General features: G+C 38.0%; 1 protein-coding gene across 2 annotated transcripts in view; it reads left to right on the top strand.

Moving 5' to 3' along the window:
- Window positions 1-21925, top strand: part of armh4.L (armadillo-like helical domain containing 4 L homeolog) — a 74873-nt gene that overhangs the window by 15345 nt on the left and 37603 nt on the right. The window contains exons 2-5 of one of the 2 annotated variants that reach the window (XM_018230735.2): window positions 484-1704; window positions 5164-5334; window positions 7521-7712; window positions 13200-13442. In XM_018230735.2, coding sequence (XP_018086224.1) covers window positions 522-1704; window positions 5164-5334; window positions 7521-7712; window positions 13200-13442 — 1789 coding nt within the window. In that variant the 5' untranslated portion in view covers window positions 484-521. The remainder of the gene's footprint in view (window positions 1-483; window positions 1705-5163; window positions 5335-7520; window positions 7713-13199; window positions 13443-21925) is intronic. The other variant, XM_018230738.2, reaches the window with a different exon arrangement.

The following is a 21925-nucleotide window of genomic DNA, read 5'->3' on the forward strand; positions in this document are numbered from 1 at the left end:
GGTGTCGGATTGTCAAAAAGTATCCTACAAGTTAGATGTAATCACATGGGTTAAAATATAATGGGACTGATACAAAAATCTGATGTGTAAACTATATGGAAACGTTTCCACCTGATGTGACATGACTGTCGAATGGGAACGCAGCATACTGCATCTTCACCCGACGAGATAAACTTTTTTTTTTTACCATTGAAATACATTGACTGTCGGATGTAGATGCATGAACAAACTACACTATCTTCAGTTTCCTTAAAATTATCCCTTTTGTTATAATGGCCAACAAAACTAACCTGCTTGAGGCCTCCATAGATAACAGAATCTTTAATGCAGATTGTTGGGGGCTCGTGTAGCAGGTACAGATAAAACAAAAATAAAGGTGCTCCAACCGGAGTTATATCCAGTGCCATACATGTCAGGAAAAGGATATGCATATACATGTGATGTTATAAATATGCAAAATAATAAGTGTTTTCTTCTTTCCAGAATTCTGCCATTTTGTACGTGTTTTGCTACTGCCTGACATGAAGGGATCTCAGCACACTCCAATATATTTGGTGCTTTGCACCGTTCTTCTAGGATCACCAGTAATCACTGGGTTCTCTCTGCATAAACTGATGGTACGGGAGACAGAGGATGGGCTGGAAACTGCTGAGCATTTTGATGGCTTAGATGAAGATAATAATCAGAGCTTCCAAGCTAATGCACAGGAATATCAGCTGACAACACCATCTACAGTGACCAAGGCTTCCCAGGGTATATCAGATGGGGCTTCAATAAATAACACCTTTGGTGTAAATGAACAACATGGCAACCACAGCTTGTCTAATAACAGCTTTGGGAAAGGTGAGAGCCCAGAGATGAATAGTTCTAGTCTTGCGGTTATGCGCAGTCCCAGTGGGCAAGCAGAGACCTCGTATGAAAATGGAATTCTCACCACAGCTGTTTCTACTATAGATTATATTAGTAAAGAGACTTCTCAGAGCATGTCCACTGGACTAGATAAAAGCTATGATGCAGAAGAAGAGGATAATAAAAAGAAAGACAAACCAAAAAGCTCATTTCAGTTAAACACAATGGAAATGTTGACTACCAGTCCTAGGACAAGCAACATTAAAACAACAGATAGCCAGGCTATTGTGTCTCTTTATGATAATAAGCCAATGGCAATCTCTCCACTTAGCAGCGACTTAAAAAATGAGAATGGGTCAAATACAGAGGCCAGCTCAGAAACTGATGTCAATTTAGAAAGCGCCTTATCTGTATACAGTAATTTGGAAACTGTAACGCAAGTCAACCCAGAGAACAGAACTGCAGGAACGACTGTCCCACAGCAAAATAATGAATGGGATGATACCAAATTCTCCAATTTTGCACCTTTAACAGTCACTGCGGACAATACATCAACGAAAGATCAAAATGTAACAACACCTAAGCCAGAAGCTCTAGTTGTTTCTTCGCCAACTTTTCCAGGCATTGTTGCCCAGTCTGAAAATAACACAGACCCTAATGCAACACAGAGCGGTTCTGGTTTTATGCCAGAAGAAAACCTACAAACTGATTATAGTGAACCGAACACATCTGAGACTGTAATGACCTCGATTCAAGCAGGGAAAGCTATGACTGAAGAGGATAACATTTCTACCATCCTGCTGGACAGTACTGTTGCTACAAGACAAATTCAAGATTTTTCTCCTGCAACTGGAGGTAATGAAACCCTCAGTCTGTCCCTGTAGAAAAGTATGTCAAAAGTGTCAGTCATAATATTTGGTTGCACTTAAAATATATACCAAACTAACCTATACTAGGATACGATATAGAGATCTGTCAGATTCAGTATTTTAATTTCAGTTGATGCGTCCGCTGAAAGAAGCTGAGCTATTTCCTAGTGACTCTATAGTAGCCCTTAGGGAGATTTTGTCTGTCACTTCTACAATTTGCTTAGCAGAGTGAAAAGAGATTCATTTTGTCTAAGGCAAACAGGAATTAAGTTAGTGAAAGTCAGAATGGCTCCTTTACTAGTATAGGGAGAATGAGTATCTGTGAAAAAAACACATACAAACCTGTTTATATATCACCAAGTAAAAAGCATTATCTGCTTTTATTCCAGCGTCTATAAATGGATAAGGTGGAAAAAAGCATGGCATTAAACTTCTTTTATCATCAATAAGCCAGTTAAATCACATCACATACAGATGGACACTTATTGGCAGTGGATGTGCCATCTGTTATGGCAAAGACCCTCCAGGCAACTGCCATTAGTCACGAGGAGCCTGGGTCACAGGACTTTACCTGCTCTCCTTTATAGTTCTGCTCTCTTTTATATTCTCTTTCATTTGTGGTCTATCTGTTTGAGAGATAATTTTCACTGAACATACATGCCAGGTCTATCTTACTCTCATGGCTATATTTTCGTTTGGCCCCTTCCTAAAAGTGTTGTCTCATTTAGTTACTAGCTACCGGAGGCTAATTTAACGTTTAAACTATAATTTCTAATTCAAACCATATTATTACATTGATATTAATATTCCTCGTATTTATTATACGATTTTTATTTCTACTACAGGCATGGGACCTGTTATCCAGATGGCTTATGCCTGATGATTTCTGGGTAGGGAATCTTTCCGCAATTTGGATCTCCATTCCTTCTATGGAGTCTATTAAAAAGTCATTTAAACATTAAATAAACCCAAGTAGACTGGTTTTGCTTCCAATAAGGATTTATTATACGGCATCTTAGTGTGGATCAAGTACAATGTACTATTTTATTACTACAGAGACAAAGGAAATAATTTTAAAAAATGTGGATTATTTGTATAAAATGGAGGCTATGGGAGACGGCCATGCCGTAATTCTGAGCTTGCTGGATATTGATTCAGATTCGTTATCTGTAAACCCCATTCCTGTAATAGCAATGTAGCCAGCACACTTTGAGAGGGCTCAAAAAGGATTGTCTCCTAATGTGTTAAAATATGAAAACCAGCCAAGGATAAATAGGGGTTAGAAGGAAGCTACGGGTACTGGACACAAAGAAAGATGGGAGTAATGGCTATATGGGTGGGAGTTGTTTGTGCATGGGATATGTGAATGTGTACTTTTATAGGTTAAAGACTGGCATGGGTTGGGTTTGTTGAAGTTCTTCCTGTTTTTACAGACTTATATTGATGGAGTCTGTTTCTGTTTAAAGTTACAAGCATCATATTTTATAATGTAATGCTTCCACCAGGTATATGAAGACTAAGGCATGCTACTTACCACCAAGCAAATTTAGAAACAGTCCCTATATTTATAAAGTGCCAATGTATTCCACAGTGGCATAATTACAGAAGTAAAATCTGCTTGATTATCTTCTGGAAACCCTTAGTGGGAACTCATTATATTTAGAAATAGCATTTTGCACTTGCAGACCAAAAACCCTCAGTCTGGAGCAGAACTATCAATATCACAAATGAACCAATCTAGGGGGATAGTGAATTGCTATGATTAAGGTTGAGATGGCATAAAATGTTGCTTAAGGGAATAAAGCTGCATAAACCGTCAATAAAAGAGATTGAGTATTGCACTTATATCCACATATGCACAATGATATTGGCCTGTCTATATTCTGCTTATTTAGAAGCAGCAATCTGTGCCTACATAAATCATAATGTAACTTTGCAGATGTGTCTTTCCTGTGACTTAATTTCCCCCCAGACAGCAGTGTAATAAAGACCTCAGCAGGCCCAATTAAATTTAAAGTTACAAGGGTGTTGCAAGAGCACACATAGGCTAATTTAAAAGTAATCTACTTATAATTGCGGCCAACAAAACACACAAGGCTGATCAATATTCTACTGCTTAAATAAAGAAAGAAGTAAACCAACGTATGCACCCCCAGGTTTTTTAGATGCAGTCACAAGACTCATAGCACTCTGCATATGTCTGAAATAGAAAACAGAAATAGGTATTGATATTTATTTACTATGGGCAGCATTTGTCTTCGACCCCAAGAGTTCAGAGCCATATAGATAGAGACATTGATTAAATTTATTGGAGATTTATTATAGAAATATTTCCATATGTTGACCAATATGCTGTTATAAAGGCCGGAGACCGTTTCCCTGTTTGCCACTGTTTTTTTCAGCTCCTATGTTGTTTATTTGTTCAAAATACTGTTCATTTGAGCACACTTAGGCCTCTTACACAGGGACATTTTTGCCCGTTTTCCCCTGTGGTGGAACACAGGAAGAAACACAGGCCTGTATTTTCTATAAGATTGTACATAGGTGGAACACAACTAAATTTTACTTGAGAAATCCAGAATATGAGCAAAATTGTGCAAATACCTGCATCACTCATCAATGCAGAGTGTAATTAGTGCATTCTTTAGTAAAACTGGGAAACCCTTTTATTCCAGTGTATCAACGCATGGGAGTGATTTGGAATTGAGCTTTGTAATAACCCCAGTAGCTCCAGTATTGGCCCAATTGGCTCTAATGTATAAATCTAGGACAGTGAGATATGTCTCATGTGAATGCAATCTTTACACACAATACAATTAGTGAAACACCATTTATAAAGTGCAGTTGATCTGAGTTGTTGCTTTTAAATAGATTTCGACTAACATGCAGCTTCTAAGACATGGGTGTACTTCCTGTTTTCAATTAACTGCTAGGGATGAACCAAATCCAGGAATCTGTTCGGTATACAGCCCTTTTTCAGCAGGATTCGGATTAGTCCGATTACATGTGCCTAGGCGAATCGAATCCTTAAAATCACGTGACTTTTCATCAGGCAAACAAGGAAGTAAAAATGTTTCTTAACTACGTGCTACACGCATGATTCTCTTTAATCCTTCCTTGACCTGATTTGCATATGTAAATTAGGGTTCAGATTTGGTTCCGTATTCGCCCGAATATTTCACAAAGGATTCGGGGGTTGCCCGAATCCAAAAATAGTGGATTCAGTGCATCACTACTAACTGCATGCTGCAACTTCTCACCTTGGCAATGACCTGGATAGCATGGAAAAAATGAACATATTAGCAGGCAAGGATGCACCTAGTCGGTCTGATTGTGCTACATTCTGTCAGAAAAAAATGGCAATGGGCTCAGGCCTGCATGGTGGTCCTTATAGAAACTGCTGTTGTTCTTAACGATACACTTAATATTTTGTGATGTTTTGCAGATGGCAAGGAGCAGGACACAGAACGCAGAGAAAACCCCAGTGGCACAACAGCCACTGCTTTTGTAATTCATTCTGAAACTGAAGAAACCATCATTGAGGGCTTTGACAGTGAAGGAGAGGAAACCGTCCCCCAGGAACCAGCACTGGATTCTGTCACCCCACGCATGGAAGGTATAAGCACTCCATCTGTCATTTCATCTGTCACTTCATTTGTCACTCCTCCAATGCAGATGCTGAACATGTTATATACTCTTTCATTGTGTCATATGATTTACAGGACAAGTTCACATTGTATTTACTGTAATGTAGACAAAGAAAGTATGACATTATCTGCAATCGGCTTTGACGTAGTTGGCCAGCTTAAATATATTGCAATATATGGACAAACAATCCCTGTGTTGTTTAAAGGGTAAGGCATTTTTTAGTAGCAGTATGCACAAAATGTCTCTGTCTTAAATATATTGATAATGGGCTGAGTGCAGAGGACTCTTGTAGTTGACTATATGTATTTTGTGGTCACAGCCTCATTGCACCCCCGCCTAATGGTTTTAAAAAATAGTGGTGAGCACAACTTTCCCTTGTTTGATATGATTTACAGGACAAGTTCACATTGTATTTACTGTCATGTAGACAAAGAAAGTATGACATTATCTGCAATCGGCTGGTCTTTTTTTACCAATGCCAGCCTTCCAGTTCTTCCTCGCTCCAAACTGAAACTTAAATTGCTCTCTTGGGCCACTGTCAGTGACCCAGACACACAAAAAACATTAATTGTGAGGTACATTCTGGTCAGACCCTTACCTGGATGTTTGGGTCAGTTACCCTAGCAAACAGCTAGCAAATTGGACAGCTATAGAAAAAGAAATAAAAACCCACAAAACATGACTCAAGACCCACTGCATATACTCTTTGAATACCACTGTCTGCATCATACTAAATTGAATGTTCTGTGATTTAAATAAACTGTATATGTGCACTGTCGTCATCTCGGTTACTTCCTAATGTGGCTTCATATGATGTTGGATAATTTCTATCCTGTTATATAAGACATTAAGAGGCACATTTATCAAAGGTGAAATTTCGAATTCATGCAAGTTTTTAAAATCTCCCATAAGCTCCCATGAACTCGAAATTCGACCAATTTAAATTTATTTTAAAAAGTTGAATTTCTCAAACTCAGGTGAATAGGATCGACCTGAAAACTCTAATCGAATTCGATTTGAGTTTTAAAAACTTGATTCGAGTTTTTTCTCTGAAAAAAGCTTGAATGTCAGGAAGGCTGCAAATAAGTCCAAATTGATCCCAAGACGTCAGCCATTGACTAAAACAGCAATTCGGCAGGTATTAGGTGGTGAATAGTGATATTTGAGTTCTTAAAGGACCAGTGTGTGATAGATCTCGAAAATGGAATTCAAATTTTTAAAAAAACTTGAATCGAAGTTTAACAATTCCCTAGTGTAATCTGACAGTTATGGCCACAAAAAAAACTCATTTGAAATTCTAATTTTTAATTCGACCCTTGATAAGTCTGCCCCTAAATCTCTTGTCTTTTGCAGTAGGGTTTAATTATTTGATTTGAGGATCCACAGTGTAGCCCTAGGATGACTCCGCACATATGTAAAAGTGCCAGAAATGCACGAATGTAGCGCATGGAGAAAAGTACAATTTTAGGGCACACGACCAATAATATTTATGTATATCAGCTTATGGTCACACTGGGCTGATTTGCTGCCTGCATATTAACACAGGTAGGGAATCAGCTCCTATACTCATATCAGCGATCTTCTGTGCTTGCATCATTGAACCACTGTGTCGGGTGAGGTGCAGGGATTCACAGTTAGGCGCTACAAGTATGCATTTTGGCACTGATATCTGCTCTGTGTCCCGGCTGATGCAGTGGTTCCAGGGGCAGGCACAGTAGAGTGCTGATTTGAGCGTAGGGGTTGAGAATCAGCCCATTGTGGCCATAGCCGTAACAGCAATTTTTCCCAGCATAATTGTAAAATAGCACCCACTGGTAAAATTTCTTGCTGGTTGTGTTGGATTTAAAATTCCCTGGAACTGGGTACAAAGTGGATTTATTTTCAGCATGTGCAGTTAATAATGGCATTAGTGTTGACTTTCCAAAAATGTTTTCAGTTGAGGTGTCAGATAGTACACCAGAAATTTCTTATTATCACATTTCTATGGAGAATGTACTATTCAGCAAATCCCATTCCATTCCTTGAGTCACCTGCAGAGGACAAATGAACTGCGTTACATGTAGAGACATATAGAAGGGTGACCATTTTCATGGCACAGAAATGAAGGTGTGTTAGGTTGTTGGTTGTGTTGTGACTTGTTTTATCCCTTTATAGTTGTGAAGACAAAACCTAAGGATGGTGGCTCTCTGGATATTTCAGTTTCTACTATTCTTCCAGCTGTGATACCAGGAGAGGCAGAAAAAGTGACTCCATCCATAACCACACAGATCAGCCAAGAGCAGGCCCCCTTCCCAAAGAGAATCGATGCCACAGAGTCCTACAGGCCTGGCAAACTTGAATCAGAAGGTAGGTTGTCCACATTCTACATGAACCAGTACAGTCTACAATAAAAGTGTCCAACTTTCTAGCTCACCAAGTTGATCGTGTGGTCCAGGTGCACCAGCCCCAGACCCCCAGCTTCAGGGAGTGGCAAACTGATATACAGAGCAAAAAAGATAGGGCATTTGGGACTCAGAAGGATCCACAGGGCCAAAAGTACAAGTTAAAAAGCATTTTTATTGTGTAGGGCCTATGTAGATGCATTTATAATTTTAATTATGACGCTTTTTAACTTAAACTTATGGCCCTGTGGAGTGCCGGATAGCTCTATCTGAGCTACTAACAGTCAGACTGTTTTGTAACTAAGTTTCTCATCATAGGGTACAGCTTAAGCTTATTATTGCAAACTGGAATACTTGTGAATACATAATTATAAGCACTCTTGTGAATTCCACCCTTTTTCAAAGAGAGTTTCCACTAATTACAAAATAAATATACTTGTCAATTAGAGCCCAGAAAACATCAAAAGGGTAAATATATGCAAAGGGTACTGATATATATGTAAATTATAAAGACTTTTTTAATATGCACCCAAAGCACTGTCAAGCCCTTCACAACAGATTTTAGGGAATATGGCTTAACTGTGAAAATATATACAACAGTCATGCAAAATTGACAGAACCTTACCTTAGGCTCATGTCACATGATGTTCTTTCTCATCAGAATTCCATTTTTTTGTTTGAAATGAGAGAAAAGCACTGCCAGTGGCATTGTCAGGAGGGGTGGCTTTGCTCATCCATCCCTGCCTAACAGCACCAGAGTCTGCCATGGGCTTCATATATCCCATTTAAACCTAAAGCAAACCAAGGGTGTTTTAACCTCTACTGTTCTTCACTTGAGGACCATGGCTATGAACATGGGCCATGTGCCATAAACCTTAATCTGCCAGTTCTCATATTGTTCCTTTATGTCTGGGTCAAATATAAAGGACAGGTAGGCATCATGCAAAACATGGAAACATAGTACTGTACATTTTTTTTTTAATCTTTAGGCTATGCACTTTAACCAGATAGTACAGGTATGAGATCTGTTATCCAGAATGCTTGGGACCTAGAGTTTTCAGGATAACGGATCTTTCTGTAATTTGGATCTTCATACATCAAGTCTGCTAAAAATCATTTAAACATTAAATAAACCCATTAGGTTTGTTTTGGCCCCCGTATGGATTAATTATATCTTAGTTTGGATAAAGTACAAGATACCGTTTTATTAATACAGAGAAAAAGGGCATCATTTTTTAAAATTTGAATTATTTGGATAAAAGGGAGTCTATGGGAGAGAATATTCCCATAATTTGGAGCTTTCTGGATAACGGCTTTCTGGATAACTGATCCCATACCTATAGTTGGCCAGAGGCTTCTTTATGCAGTTGAATGAACCTTTTTGCAACAGAAGAAAGGTGTATTTGATGTAAAAAAAATTAGTGTGGAGGAGAATTATGGGAATCTTGCACAGCCACTCTAAAGCTGTCCATAAACATCCATACACTATGGATATTGGTGGTTTTGTTTGGCTCAAACAACAATATCTGGGTTTTTTTTATAACGTTTTATAGTGCCTTCGAATAAGGTGCCAGGGATACTGGAGTAAAAAGTGAATATATATAGTTTAAAAATATTTGTTCTTAGAGGAAAAGTACTTTTAATAATCCTTATAATTCATTAAATATTTGAAACATTGCTTCATTAGCTATAATTTTCCTGTATCTGACGGCAGTGTCCCTAAACTTATATACCAGGAGAGGGCACCACACTCCACTCTACTGGGAGAACCATTTCTAGTAAGGAACAGATGGAAAGGAAGTATCAGTTTCCAACAGTTATGCAGCTCCACTGCTCTCTTGCAGAACTACTAATCATTGCGCTCCTGCTGAGTCGTTAATTTGATCATTATCTAGAATAGGCGAAAAAAACTGTTCAGCCTCGTTGTGTGTGTGAATGGGTAAAAAAGACATATAAGCTAAAATAAATGTTACGGGGCCATTTGACAGATCAATTTTTCTAATAAACGTTAGTTGCTGGGCTGTACAGATTGCATTAAAATGAAATACATTCAGTGTAGTTCTGCCAAATGGATTTTCTTGTAGTGTCCCTGGTTGATCTTATCTTATATGATGTGGATATGATATTCACAAAAGTATATACCCTCTCAAAACAAACTCGGTGGAGCAGGGTACCAATTACTGACCGTAAAGGACAATCCTGTTACGGCTGGTGAATGGGGGACAGGGGCTTAAATCATGCATCCTTCAGACAAATATGGGGGACTTGACATGTTTGAGGTATGGAGACTATTTCATATACAGGTAATTACAAACGTAAAGGAAACAAATGCATAAAAACAGCAGCATTCCTGCTGTTGCTTCTGAGTTGATGAAGCCTGAACTATCCTATCATTGCTTAAGGCAATACATATACATGCTGTGTAGGGTTCTGTCTATAATGGCAGGTGCTGATTGATGGGGCATATTTGCCAGGATATAAAGGGAAATATAAGCTCAACTTGCTTGTTATCCATCAAATAATATGTATATTGACCATTGACCAGCCCTCCAGCATCTGACACTATTCCTATAAGTGAATGGAAATCTTTACTGAAGCTTTCCTGGCAGCTTTTGTTATGTTAGGCTATTGTTATGTCCTTTATTTTGCATGGTCATACCTGCATGGCTTTTAGTACTTTTTATATTTAATGAGCAATTCGAACGTTAGGGGCAGATATCAGATACCGAACTTGGGAATCCATAAGGATTCTCAGCAGTTCAAAATCCGGAGCACTGGAGATCGGTATGCAGGAAATGTTAAAAATCAATCAAAACTCCTGTGCGACCCCAGGGCTATGTATGTGAATGCGGCTGGGTGACATGCCGCGCTAGGGCCATTCCTACAAATCCAGGCCTATAAATCCCTGAACATCTTTTTTTTAATTTTTTAGACAAATTCTAACCTTATGTTTTTTGGGGTTATTGGTTCTACTGTCTAGAATTCTTGGCACCTGGGGTTTTCTAGGTAATCAGTTTTTCCATAAAGTGTTGCACCATGCCTTTAGGCTACTAAAAACATTTAAACATAAAAGGGTACATTCCTTATATAACTGTCTACCCCCGGCTTTTAATAATTTCTGCTCCCTGGCCGGCTGAGGGAGGAGCAGTATCATTTACCCGCAATGCATCGACCACTGTAACTGCAGTGCAATATCCATGCAATTAGTGGCGGTTTTGGCACTGCAGTGGATGCAGTTGTGTTAAAACCAGGTACGGAGTTAATAATGGCACTATTAGTAGCCAGATCTCTTGGTGAAACTCTGTTGCAGTGATTTCAGGGCTCCCCTGCATCAGCACATGCACTTGTACATAATTCAGTAGAACAGGCGGAAGAGGCACATTGCAACTGAGACAAGTTTAAAACTAGCATGTAGGGCACAAGTACCTTTTTGAATAGTGCCAAGGCACACTTCCATTTTGTAAATAAGTTTGTTATTTAAATAGGACATCATGGCAGAGATCCTCAGACTCCCCTCAGAAACAATGAAACAAAAATATGAAAACATGGAAGTTATAGCCACCAGGGCTACAGAAGAAGCAGACCCTGTGGCTGCAGGGGGGCCCCAGGAGGTATAGGGGCTCCATGAGGCACTAATTCATATACAATTTCAATGAATATTGGTAAAACAGGTCAACCTCTAGACATTTTTGGGGCATGAAAAATGTGGGGCCCAGTAATACCTAGTTATTCCATTGATAGCCACTCTCCTATACTTCATACATAAATAAGCATACACCACCAAATGTTTCCCTAAATTACCTTAAGGATTACAATCAAAAACAATACTCACACTCTCTCATTGCTTTGGGCCCCATTGCATCCGCTGCACTCAGAAAAATAGCATAGCACTAGTTGAGAGATTTCTGGATAATAGATCATGTACTTGTACCAACAACAACTCAAGCTGTCTGGCCCAAGCTTTGCTCATGTACTCCTTCCGAAAATTGAAAGCCTCATGTCATCCTTATTGCAATGGCTTTGGTGTCACTAATCAACATTTTATCTCCTCTTTTGTCCTGTACCATACTGAGCTACCATCTGTCTCGCTACAGTTTTTTTTTGACTGTATAACTATCCAAGACCTGAAACCAACATCATAATGATTCCTCCTTTTAGCTATATTGTTATAATATCTGACAGTGCTATCATTTCCAGACATGGACTAATTATCTCTTAGTTTATAGAATAAAAATGTTGTACCAAAAAATTCATACTAACAATCAATGCTGCAGCTACTTACCCACAAAGAACTTGCCTTGTCACATTTCATACCAACTGATGTGTCAGACCTCTGCAGTCAACACCCCTTCTTTTATCTGCAGTGTCTCTTTCATTCCTAACATGGGCTCTAAAGATTGTCAGAAAATAACTCAAAAGAATTTAACAGACTGTTTTTATTTTGAACTCTCATTGCCTTACCTCTGGCCTAGACTAGCATTTGCTCAGGTTCTAGAATCATGTTTCTATCTATCTGATTTACCTACTGAATTCTTGGGGGTCATTTACTAATGCCTCAGATGCAAGTGCTAGAGCATTAAGAGGAGCGAGATCACACCCCTCTGTGCTTATTTACCCAGCACTTTGTGTTTTGGCTTTCCTGCTGCATCTTCTCTCTAGTCAGGCAGAGCTAGGGCTTCGGCACTAGTGCTGCATTGCCACTCACCTGCCAGTGTCTTTCCTTGTCTTGACTGCTTTGGTGCCTTACTGGTCTCTCATGCTTCTGTGCTTTTGACTCGACTATTCATCTAATCTAAAATTGCTTTTAACAGTGAATCTCTTGTTGGAAGAAACTAATACAAAACCATTGGCCACCTTTGTAGTGATAACCTTAACCGTTAACATTTAAACTGACCCTAGCATGTAGAGCAAACTATGGTTAAAGTCACATGGCATTAGGATTTTTGCCAAATGGGAACGAAGTGGAAAACAGAAGAAAATTGGGAAGCCATTGGTAAACAAGAAAGAGCAGCAAATAGCACTGAAGGTTGAGGGTGATAAACATTGATTGCTGGCAGAAACAGAAATCAAAACTAGAGGAATAAAGAACGTAAAGATGATCTGAAAAGTTCCATTTGACAGTAACTGTAAGTTATAGCAGTAACCCAGTAAAAGCATGGCCTATGAGTAGCACTACTACTTGCATGGTTTCTTAGCAGACGGACCAGCCAGGCTGATCAGTATTTGAGCTTTGAGTTAGCAAGGTATAAAATGATGCCAGCAGCATTCATAGATATGATTTCTACTGACCACTTTTTAATAATGGGTTCTTCTTGTGTAGGTTGACAGAAGTTTAAACGTGAAGTTTAAATGTATATTTTCTAGCATATGCAGATCCAATAAAACATGCATGAAACAGTAGATCTAATGAAGATGTAGATGCAATGTTGTTTTATACTTCTTCTTGCTGTAGAGGGTGATGAGCAGGATGAAGATGAAGATGATGATGATGAGGACGATGATGGAGAAGAAGAAGAAGAGGAGGAGGAAGATAAAGACACCGATTCAGCGGATGAAAGTGTTGAAGGAGATGCTGATCTGCCTCCATTCACCCTCCCAGGAATATCTTCCCAGGAGCCTGGAGAAGATGAGATTGGAAGAGGAGCATATCATGTTCCAGATGCTTTGGAATGGGAACAGCAAAAACAAGGGCTCAGTAAGTAATTACTCAGTCTCTTTATATTTTTCATAACTTGGAGAATTCAAAGTTTATTATTATGTAAATTTCATTTTGACATTTAGGCTGCATTCCCAAAGGTATCTAAAGTGCATCAATAATGTGCCATGTTTTCTGGCCTCATGCGCTATGAAGCAAACATTTCAGATTTGGCTTAAGTCTAGCTGTATATATATTTTGTCAGCACCATTTACTAGTTACAGGTATAAAATCTGTTATCTGGAAACCCGTTATCCTAAAAGCTCCCAATTACAGGAAGTCCGTAATTTATCAAAATAATCAAAATTTCAAAAATGTATTTCCTTTTTCTCTGTAATAATAAAACAGTACCTTGTACTTGATCCCAAATAATATATAATTAAGCCTTATTGGAGGTAAAACCAGCCTATTGGGTTTATTTAATGTTTAAATTGTTTTCTAGTTGACTTATGGTATGAAGATCCAAATTACAGAAAAATCTATTATCTGGAAAACCCCAGGTCCCGAGCACTCTGGATATGGATCTTATACCTGTACTAAAAAGACAATAGGCTAGTTTGCATTGCAGGCTGTGCCAACATAGAAGTAGAAAACCATTTACATCAATGTCAGTTTAAAAAATAACTAGGCGGCAGTCTCATTTATTTCTTAACTAAAGGCCCCATACATTATAAGATGCCCTCTTTTGGCAAGGTCGCCAAACAAGCAGCTCTCCTCCTATATCAGCTAATCCAATCATTTAGCCCCAAATCCTAACAATCCGATTACAACGACCAGAGTAGGGGCTGTTAGGCTGAGGAATGCATCAACAAGCCAAGGCAGTCGTCAATCCAACGTGAAAATCAAACCTGTCTGATCAACATCTGGCTGATTTTCAGCCAGATATCAGCCAGGTAGCCCAGTTGGAGGGCCCCATACATGAGCAGATAACTGCCAACTCGGTCGTAAGGACTCGAATTAGCACCTTAAATCTGGTCATGTATGGCCACCTTAACTTACATAAAATGGTCTAAAAAATAAAGTTGGTAGCATAATGAGTAAATAGGGTCTTAGGTGTTACTTCAAAGTCTTGGGGGTCATTTACTAACAGTAGAAGAATTTGTACCAATATAATAATAACCTCCTATTATCCCACCTGCAGTTAACAAATTATAGATAATTGCTGATTGGTTGCTCTGGAAAAGTGCACTGGGAAAAATATGCTGAGCATTATTACATGAATTCCTACTTAATATCCCCTCCTCCTTGAATTGGAAAGCCTTGCTGTGTTAAGATCATTCAATGAAAAATAGACACTAGAGGGCAGAATAGTTTCATAATTATAAATATAAGAACACACACTGCTGGGCATGCCTTCCATTGGCACACATGACTGTGGTAAAGAATGTAAATATAAGTTTATATTTTAATTCACTATTTCTGCATACATTTCCCCCCTGATGAAACCAAATCATTATTATGCATTTAGATGTATGCAGTTTAATGTCCAGCTGCTTTCCTCCTTGTCAGTAGCAGAGTGACTTTCTATACTGCTCCCCTCATGTGAAGCTCTTAGCATAATTTCTGTACATTCAAGCTGACCTTCCTTGTCCTCTTGCCTTCACATTTATGAATATCATCATCTTTTACTTGTATAGAGAAAGAACTGTCGGACAAAATACCCAGAGGGTGCTCAGAAATAGCAACCTATCTCACATAACTCATGCTCTGAAATGCTTAAAATTTAGCATAGTGCAGGCAATGTGCTTGGCAAGAGGTTACCAGAAGTCAAGGCCAGCTAACCTGAAAATGTCTTGTTACTATACTTACTGTCCTCCTTATATAAAACCTACAATGAAAGGGATGCTGTATATTTCTCATTAACTGGCATTATAGGGTACAATATGACCAACTGCACACAATACACAGTGTAACAAGAAATGGAAGCTAGGAGCCCTTACAAGAGCCACACATCTGCCACTATACGAGTATTTTGCCCTGAAATAGAGGCATGGGCACCTTCAGGAACACACCATGTCCTGTTGGTCCGGGGTGTTTAATAAAGCTTTTCATTGGTCATTAGTCCTGAAATAAATTTAGAGTTCATGGAGCCATAGATAAAACAGAAATGCTGAGGATTTGTAAGATTTGGTTCACAATTTTGTAGAATCCTAGTACTTTTCGGTGAGTACTTAACAGAACCAAATCTACATACTTAGCAAGGGCAATTTTTTCACAGATGAAGCATTTTTGTAATGTTTGCTCAAATTTGGTTCTGTATATGGTCCGTTCTTTAATGAAAGATTTGGCCATATTACCAAGATAAACCACTATATAAAGCGTTTCTAAAAACAATATTTCCTAAAATCTATTGAGCTGTATTCACAGGAGACCTTGGTTAGGCAGTTACGTAGAGGTGACTGTTATTTATGACATTCTGTTCCACTGTCATGTCAGATATGGAACGAGTTGAGAATTATGTGGCTACCATTTTGCGATGGGCGTGTCAAATTTAATTCCATTCTTTGCCAGATGAAGCACAGTCCCTTCCTAACTTTCCCTTTGTGTATAAAATCACATCACTTCCACCCCTGGTTCATTCATATGGTTCATATAATTAGCTTTCATGGCCAAGGAATATTTAAATTAATTGCTTATGATGCAAATCACAAGAGAGTAGAATTCACTCGGGTCTTCCACCATTACTTCCGTACCCTACCTTAATTAATCTTTAATAACAATCCAACTGCAACCCAGATAATTAATGCAGATCCACCGTGTCAATACATTTTCATTACCCTTCATGGATCCAGAATCCTAAGGGAACTTAGTGACGATATCTGTTTAATCATTACAGGACAAGTGCTTGTAATCAAAGTGTCAGAGTAATGCAGATGGCTGCTATTGTCATTTTGCATTAACGATAACATTAATTATATTTGAGCTTGCTATCTATTTGGTATTTAATTATACTTAAAAATATAATGAAGTATACAGTCAGGGAAGGGCTGTTTAGCGTCAGAAGGAAGGTTATGTAAAACAAGAAGAATTACCAGAACATAGTTTATTACACTACTGAATGTGTGAATATTATTACCAAATAATAACCAGTATTATCAACAAAAAATACTAATTCAAGGTTAATTTATTAGAATATTTTGTTCTTCAGACTATTGTATGGTTAAGCGGTAATGATTAAATGCTCCTCCTTTGCCCTCTACTAATGTATCTATGAAAAATACCTAAAGGATGTCCATTGGGCAGTCCCATATGTATATAAGTGGAAATTTGCTAGGGGTGCACAGAATCCAGAATGTTTGGATTCTGTGAATACTGAATACTGCACAACAGATATGGCTTAATGCTGAAGCAAGAGATATTTAAATCTAAATTATTTTATTATTTATTATGTTTATTCATTTAGCTAACATGTCATGCAGTTCTTTACAGAGATTATGTATTATTTGTATTACTATGTGCTCTAGTGGAGCAGTCTAAGGTCCATATCACATTCACACAACATACACTAGGGTGTATTTCATCTGTAGCCGTTGAACCTGCCTGTATGTTTTTTGAAATGTTAGAGGAGACTGTAGTATGTAAAGAACCCAAGCAGACACAGGGAAAACATTCAAACTCCTTGCAGATAGTGTCCAGGTCAGAACAGATGTTGGGACCCTTGTGGTCACTAGCATGAGCTACAGGGGAAGCAGATCCCAGCGTCAGGGCCCGAGGGATAAAGGGGCCTGGACCATGGTGTCTGCATAAAAATACCCCTCCCCCACCCTGTTCCTACCTTAAAGGGAAACTATCACTAAAATTAACATTTAATACAAGCTTCATCATACTTTCTATATACAATCAATTAAAAATTATGTAGCGTTTCTGAAATAATTAAGTTTACCTTCACTATTCCTCTCTCAGCATCTGTTTCTCTTCATTCTGTCTTCATTCAGGAGTTGGGTGTCAGCTGAATGATCCAATATATCTTATGGGGGGGCTCCTTTTGCCTAGAAGTTGTATTAGAGCCAGAAATCCTGTCTCTCTACATGCAAAATTTGTGCAAAAGCCAGTTATTTTGTTTGTACTGGAATCAGTTAGCTCTAATTCATCTGCTAGGAAAGGAAGCCCTCCCCTATAAGATATATTGACACCCAACTATCATTGAATATCTGACACCCAGCATGAAGACAGAATGAAGAGAAATAGATGCTGAGAGAGCGATAGTGAACATAAACTTGATTATTTCAGAAATGCAATTATTTGTATTTAGAAAGTTTCTTACTTAAGTATGAAGAAACTTACAGTATATTACATTTTAATTCTTGTGATAGTTCCCCTTTAAAAATTTGTGTAAACAAGCAGGTGAAGAAAGAGAGGGTGGAGCAGGAAGGAGACACTTTGTAAGGGATGTACTCAGGAAATGGAAGGCCACAGGCACAGTTGCAGGTCTGGCAGGCCAATAAAAATACAGGAGCGGCATATGTGGAGAATTGTGAGAATGGTTACAGACAACACAAAGATCACCTCCAAAGACCTGCAAGAACATTTAGCTGCAGATGGTGTATCTGTACATCGTTCTACAATTCAGCACAATTAACATCTGTATGACAGGGTGATGAGAAAGAAGCCCTTTCTGCACACCACAGAGTTGCTTGTTGTATGCAAAAGCTCATTTAGACAAGCCACAGTAATTTTGGAACAAAGTGCTTTGGACTGACAAAAAATTTAGTTATTTGGTCATAACAAAAAGAGCTTTGCATGGCGGAAAAAGAAGGCTAGTTCAGGCACTGGGGCCCTTGTTAAAGTCGAGGGTCAGATAAATTCAACCCAATATCAACAATGATAATTCAGGATAATGTTCAAGCATCAGTCACAAAGTTAAAGTTACGCAGGGGTTGGATATTCCATCAAGACAATGACCCTAAACACACTTTGAAATCTAATTTTGTTATGCATATTGCATATTTTCTGTTTATCCAATAAACATTGTCACTGCTGAAATACTATTATATTTTCCATAAGGAATATAGATATATCTATCTATATATATATAACAAACAAGGGAAAGTCAAAGTCTTCCAAGCTATAGTCAGGTGATCCCACTGGTGTCTAATAAAAGGGCAGCCAAGTTTGGGAGTTTTACTTTGAAAGCAGCTAGAAAGTTGCAGGTAAAACTTAGTCCCTTTGTAAAATGTATAATTAAGCAATTGAATTCTTAATGAATCAGATGAAAATTAAGCGTAGGACTAGCCAGATATGGGATGACTTTGACGTAGTTGACCAGCTTAAACATATTGCAATATATGGACAAACAATCCCTGTGTTGTTTAAAGGGTAAGGCATTTTTTAGTAGCAGTATGCACAAAATGTCTCTGTCTTAAATATATTGATAATGGGTTGAGTGCAGAGGACCTCTTGTAGTTGACTATATATATATATATATATATATATATATATATATATATATATATATATATATATATATATATATATATATATATATATATATATATATATATATATATATATATATATATATATACCAAATCCAAAGGTGCACTCCATTGACTTTGTAGCAACCTGGGTGCCAGCACAGAGATACTAGATATTTGCAAGAAGAGCAACACTCACAGAGTTTTCTTTGCAGTCAAAAATGTGTTTTATTCCACTCAACGTTTCGATCCCCCACAGGGATCTTCGTCAGGAGATTACAAACAAACAATCTCCTGACGAAGATCCCTGTGGGGGATCGAAACGTTGAGTGGAATAAAACACATTTTTGACTGCAAAGAAAACCCTGTGAGTGTCGCTCTTCTTGCAAATATATATATATATATATATATATATATATATATATATATATATATATATATATATATATATATATATATATATATACTTACTTGGTAAGGGCAGCACTCCGCCTTTGCAGCATTCCTCGGGTGCACGGTAATGTGTAGTATAAGCAAAAAGAAGACCAGCAACACCGAGATCTCTTGTGATATAATCAATTTATATTGTGAAATCACATGCAAGCCGACGTGTACTTCGGTCCACACAGGGACCTTTACCAAGGCCCTAGAGGATCGAAACACGTCAATGTCCGTGATTCTCTTGATGGAGTAAAAGATTCTTTTTGTAATATATGCCTTGAGCGCTTTCATTTCTTATATATATATATATATATATATATATATATATATATATATATATATATATATATATATATATATATATATATATATATATATATATATATATGAGACCTAACTGTTTAGATTTGCTGTACTGCAGACTTGCAGTTAATAATAACAGCCTTTTCCTTTGATACACAGTATTTCCTCTGTTTTGCAGCTGTTATAGAGACAGAGCAAACTGGTGATAAATAATGCATGAACCTTTCCTGCTCTTTACAAATGCGTGCTGCAGTGGAGACAAAATTGGCGCTGAATTCAGTGTAAATAGAAGCACAGCCTGAGTATTTCTGAAGAGACTACAAAATGCAGGCAGGTTGGATTACAATAGTGTTTTCAGACAAGTGGGTATTAGGAGCTTGTCAGAACAGTATTAAAACATGCTCAGAGAATGAACATTGGGGATTTGATTATAGTGGGGATTTGAATATATCAGTTATTGAGCCAATTCCTTTCCAACTGTAGCTGCGGCATAATAAAAATCCTCTACCCTACTGATGTACTGTTGCAATTTGCATTGCTTCTAACTCTGACTTCATGCCGTTTCATATTAATAAAGTGTACAGCAACGGGAATACATGTGGTGCTATATAAAGATATGATACAAAGAAATTGGGGTGAGTACTGAAACTTTGGGAAGACAATGAATGCAAAGAATTTGTTTCTATTTTGTGTATCATTGTGACCAGTGGGACACAAATAAAATTGTGGTCTTGTAATGACATTGCATATAACATTGGAATTACATCTCAGACCATTTTTGTATATAAAGGGGCTTCGCTACAGCAGCTGCCATAGCATCTGGGCTCTTAGGCCAGTGGCACATGCAGTGGATTTGTTCCAGTCTGCGCCTTTTGTATGCCCAATGAAGGGTTAATGCTGTGCCTGTCAGTGCACACACAAGTTAGGAGTAGAGAAGCCTTTTTTACCTCTAAAAATCCCTGTATTGGCCTTTATCCTGAGCTGGCTGGCTGCTTGTAGCACCAAACACTGCCTAGTAATAGGAAGCAAGTGTGCCTATCCCAGGGGCCAATATATTGTAATCCACCAATATATTGTGGTAGAGTTGCAGGCAAATACAACATTTTGGAGTGGTAGTTTAACCTCATTTACATGCCCTGTCCTATGCCTAGTTGCCACCTTTCTGGAATAAAATACTGTCCTTTCTATGTTTTATCTTCTATAGGTAGCATTCTTACCCACACTCAATTTATTTACTACATTGCCAGTGAAATGTTTATGTGGCTTATCTGAGCCCACTGAAAACACTACACATTGCAATGATAGCATGCTGCTTAATGTCATGTGCTTTATGCTTTAATATCCCTGCCAGGTTTATTGCTACCATGGCCTGTTAGATGAGCAATGTGTTGTGTCCTCTATTAGCTGTGGAACATTGATAATACATTGCAGTAAAACACTGCAATGCGTTGGTGTACAGCTTCTCATAAAATCTATCCAAAGAAAAGTTTAGTTTTATTCCTGTTGCTATGGTTATAAAAACTGGGAAAGAAACTTTGATTTATCTGCTTATGTTTGATATGTTAAATCTGTGAGTTCATAGGAAATATAAAACATACATGAAAGCATGTCCCCCCCCCCAGCAATATTAATCATAGTTTCACACGTAATGGAATTGCGTAAAAATAGAAATCAATTGTCAAATGCATCTCCTGCAACAAGAGTTTAGTCCAATATTGCGGATTTGTGTTTTGTGTAGCTGAGGTTTTCCCGGTGAAACTGGCTGCCTAGCTGTTAGTGGAATTTGATGAATAAGCAGTATATACGTACTGCATGGAACTTATATAACCAAGACAACTATTAAATGCTAAATACTCATGAGCTTAGCCCTATGAAAAATCAATGGCACTTGTAGAAAATCCAGCTGCATTGATTTCATCTGATTTAAATGTGACTGGTGAAGCCTACCAACTTGCATTTATTGCATAGTCTAGCAAGGGATCTGTTGATTTGCTAATCATAGCTAGGTTTACTGTAACATACCTGAAGTCAAATGCACTAACTAAGAAATTACAGCAGTGGTTGTAAGCTTTTTGGTTGTAAGCTTTTTAGTTCATGCCCCCTTACAAGACCAACCTGTGGTGAGGGTTTCCCATAGCTCATAAAATTGGCACAGATATGTGGAAATAGCACCAAATCCATCCATAGTTCCAAGAATATCTAGAACAGCAAATCCATATTCACCCTAAATCTCACCACAACGGACCTTCAAACTGGGCTTTCAGCTGTATCTAGTAAAGCAAATGGCCACTCTCCCAAATTCTCACTCTGATTGGTCTGCCATTG

Source organism: Xenopus laevis, chromosome 8L (genome assembly GCF_017654675.1).
Source record: "Xenopus laevis strain J_2021 chromosome 8L, Xenopus_laevis_v10.1, whole genome shotgun sequence".
Taxonomy (NCBI): Eukaryota; Metazoa; Chordata; class Amphibia; order Anura; family Pipidae; genus Xenopus; species Xenopus laevis.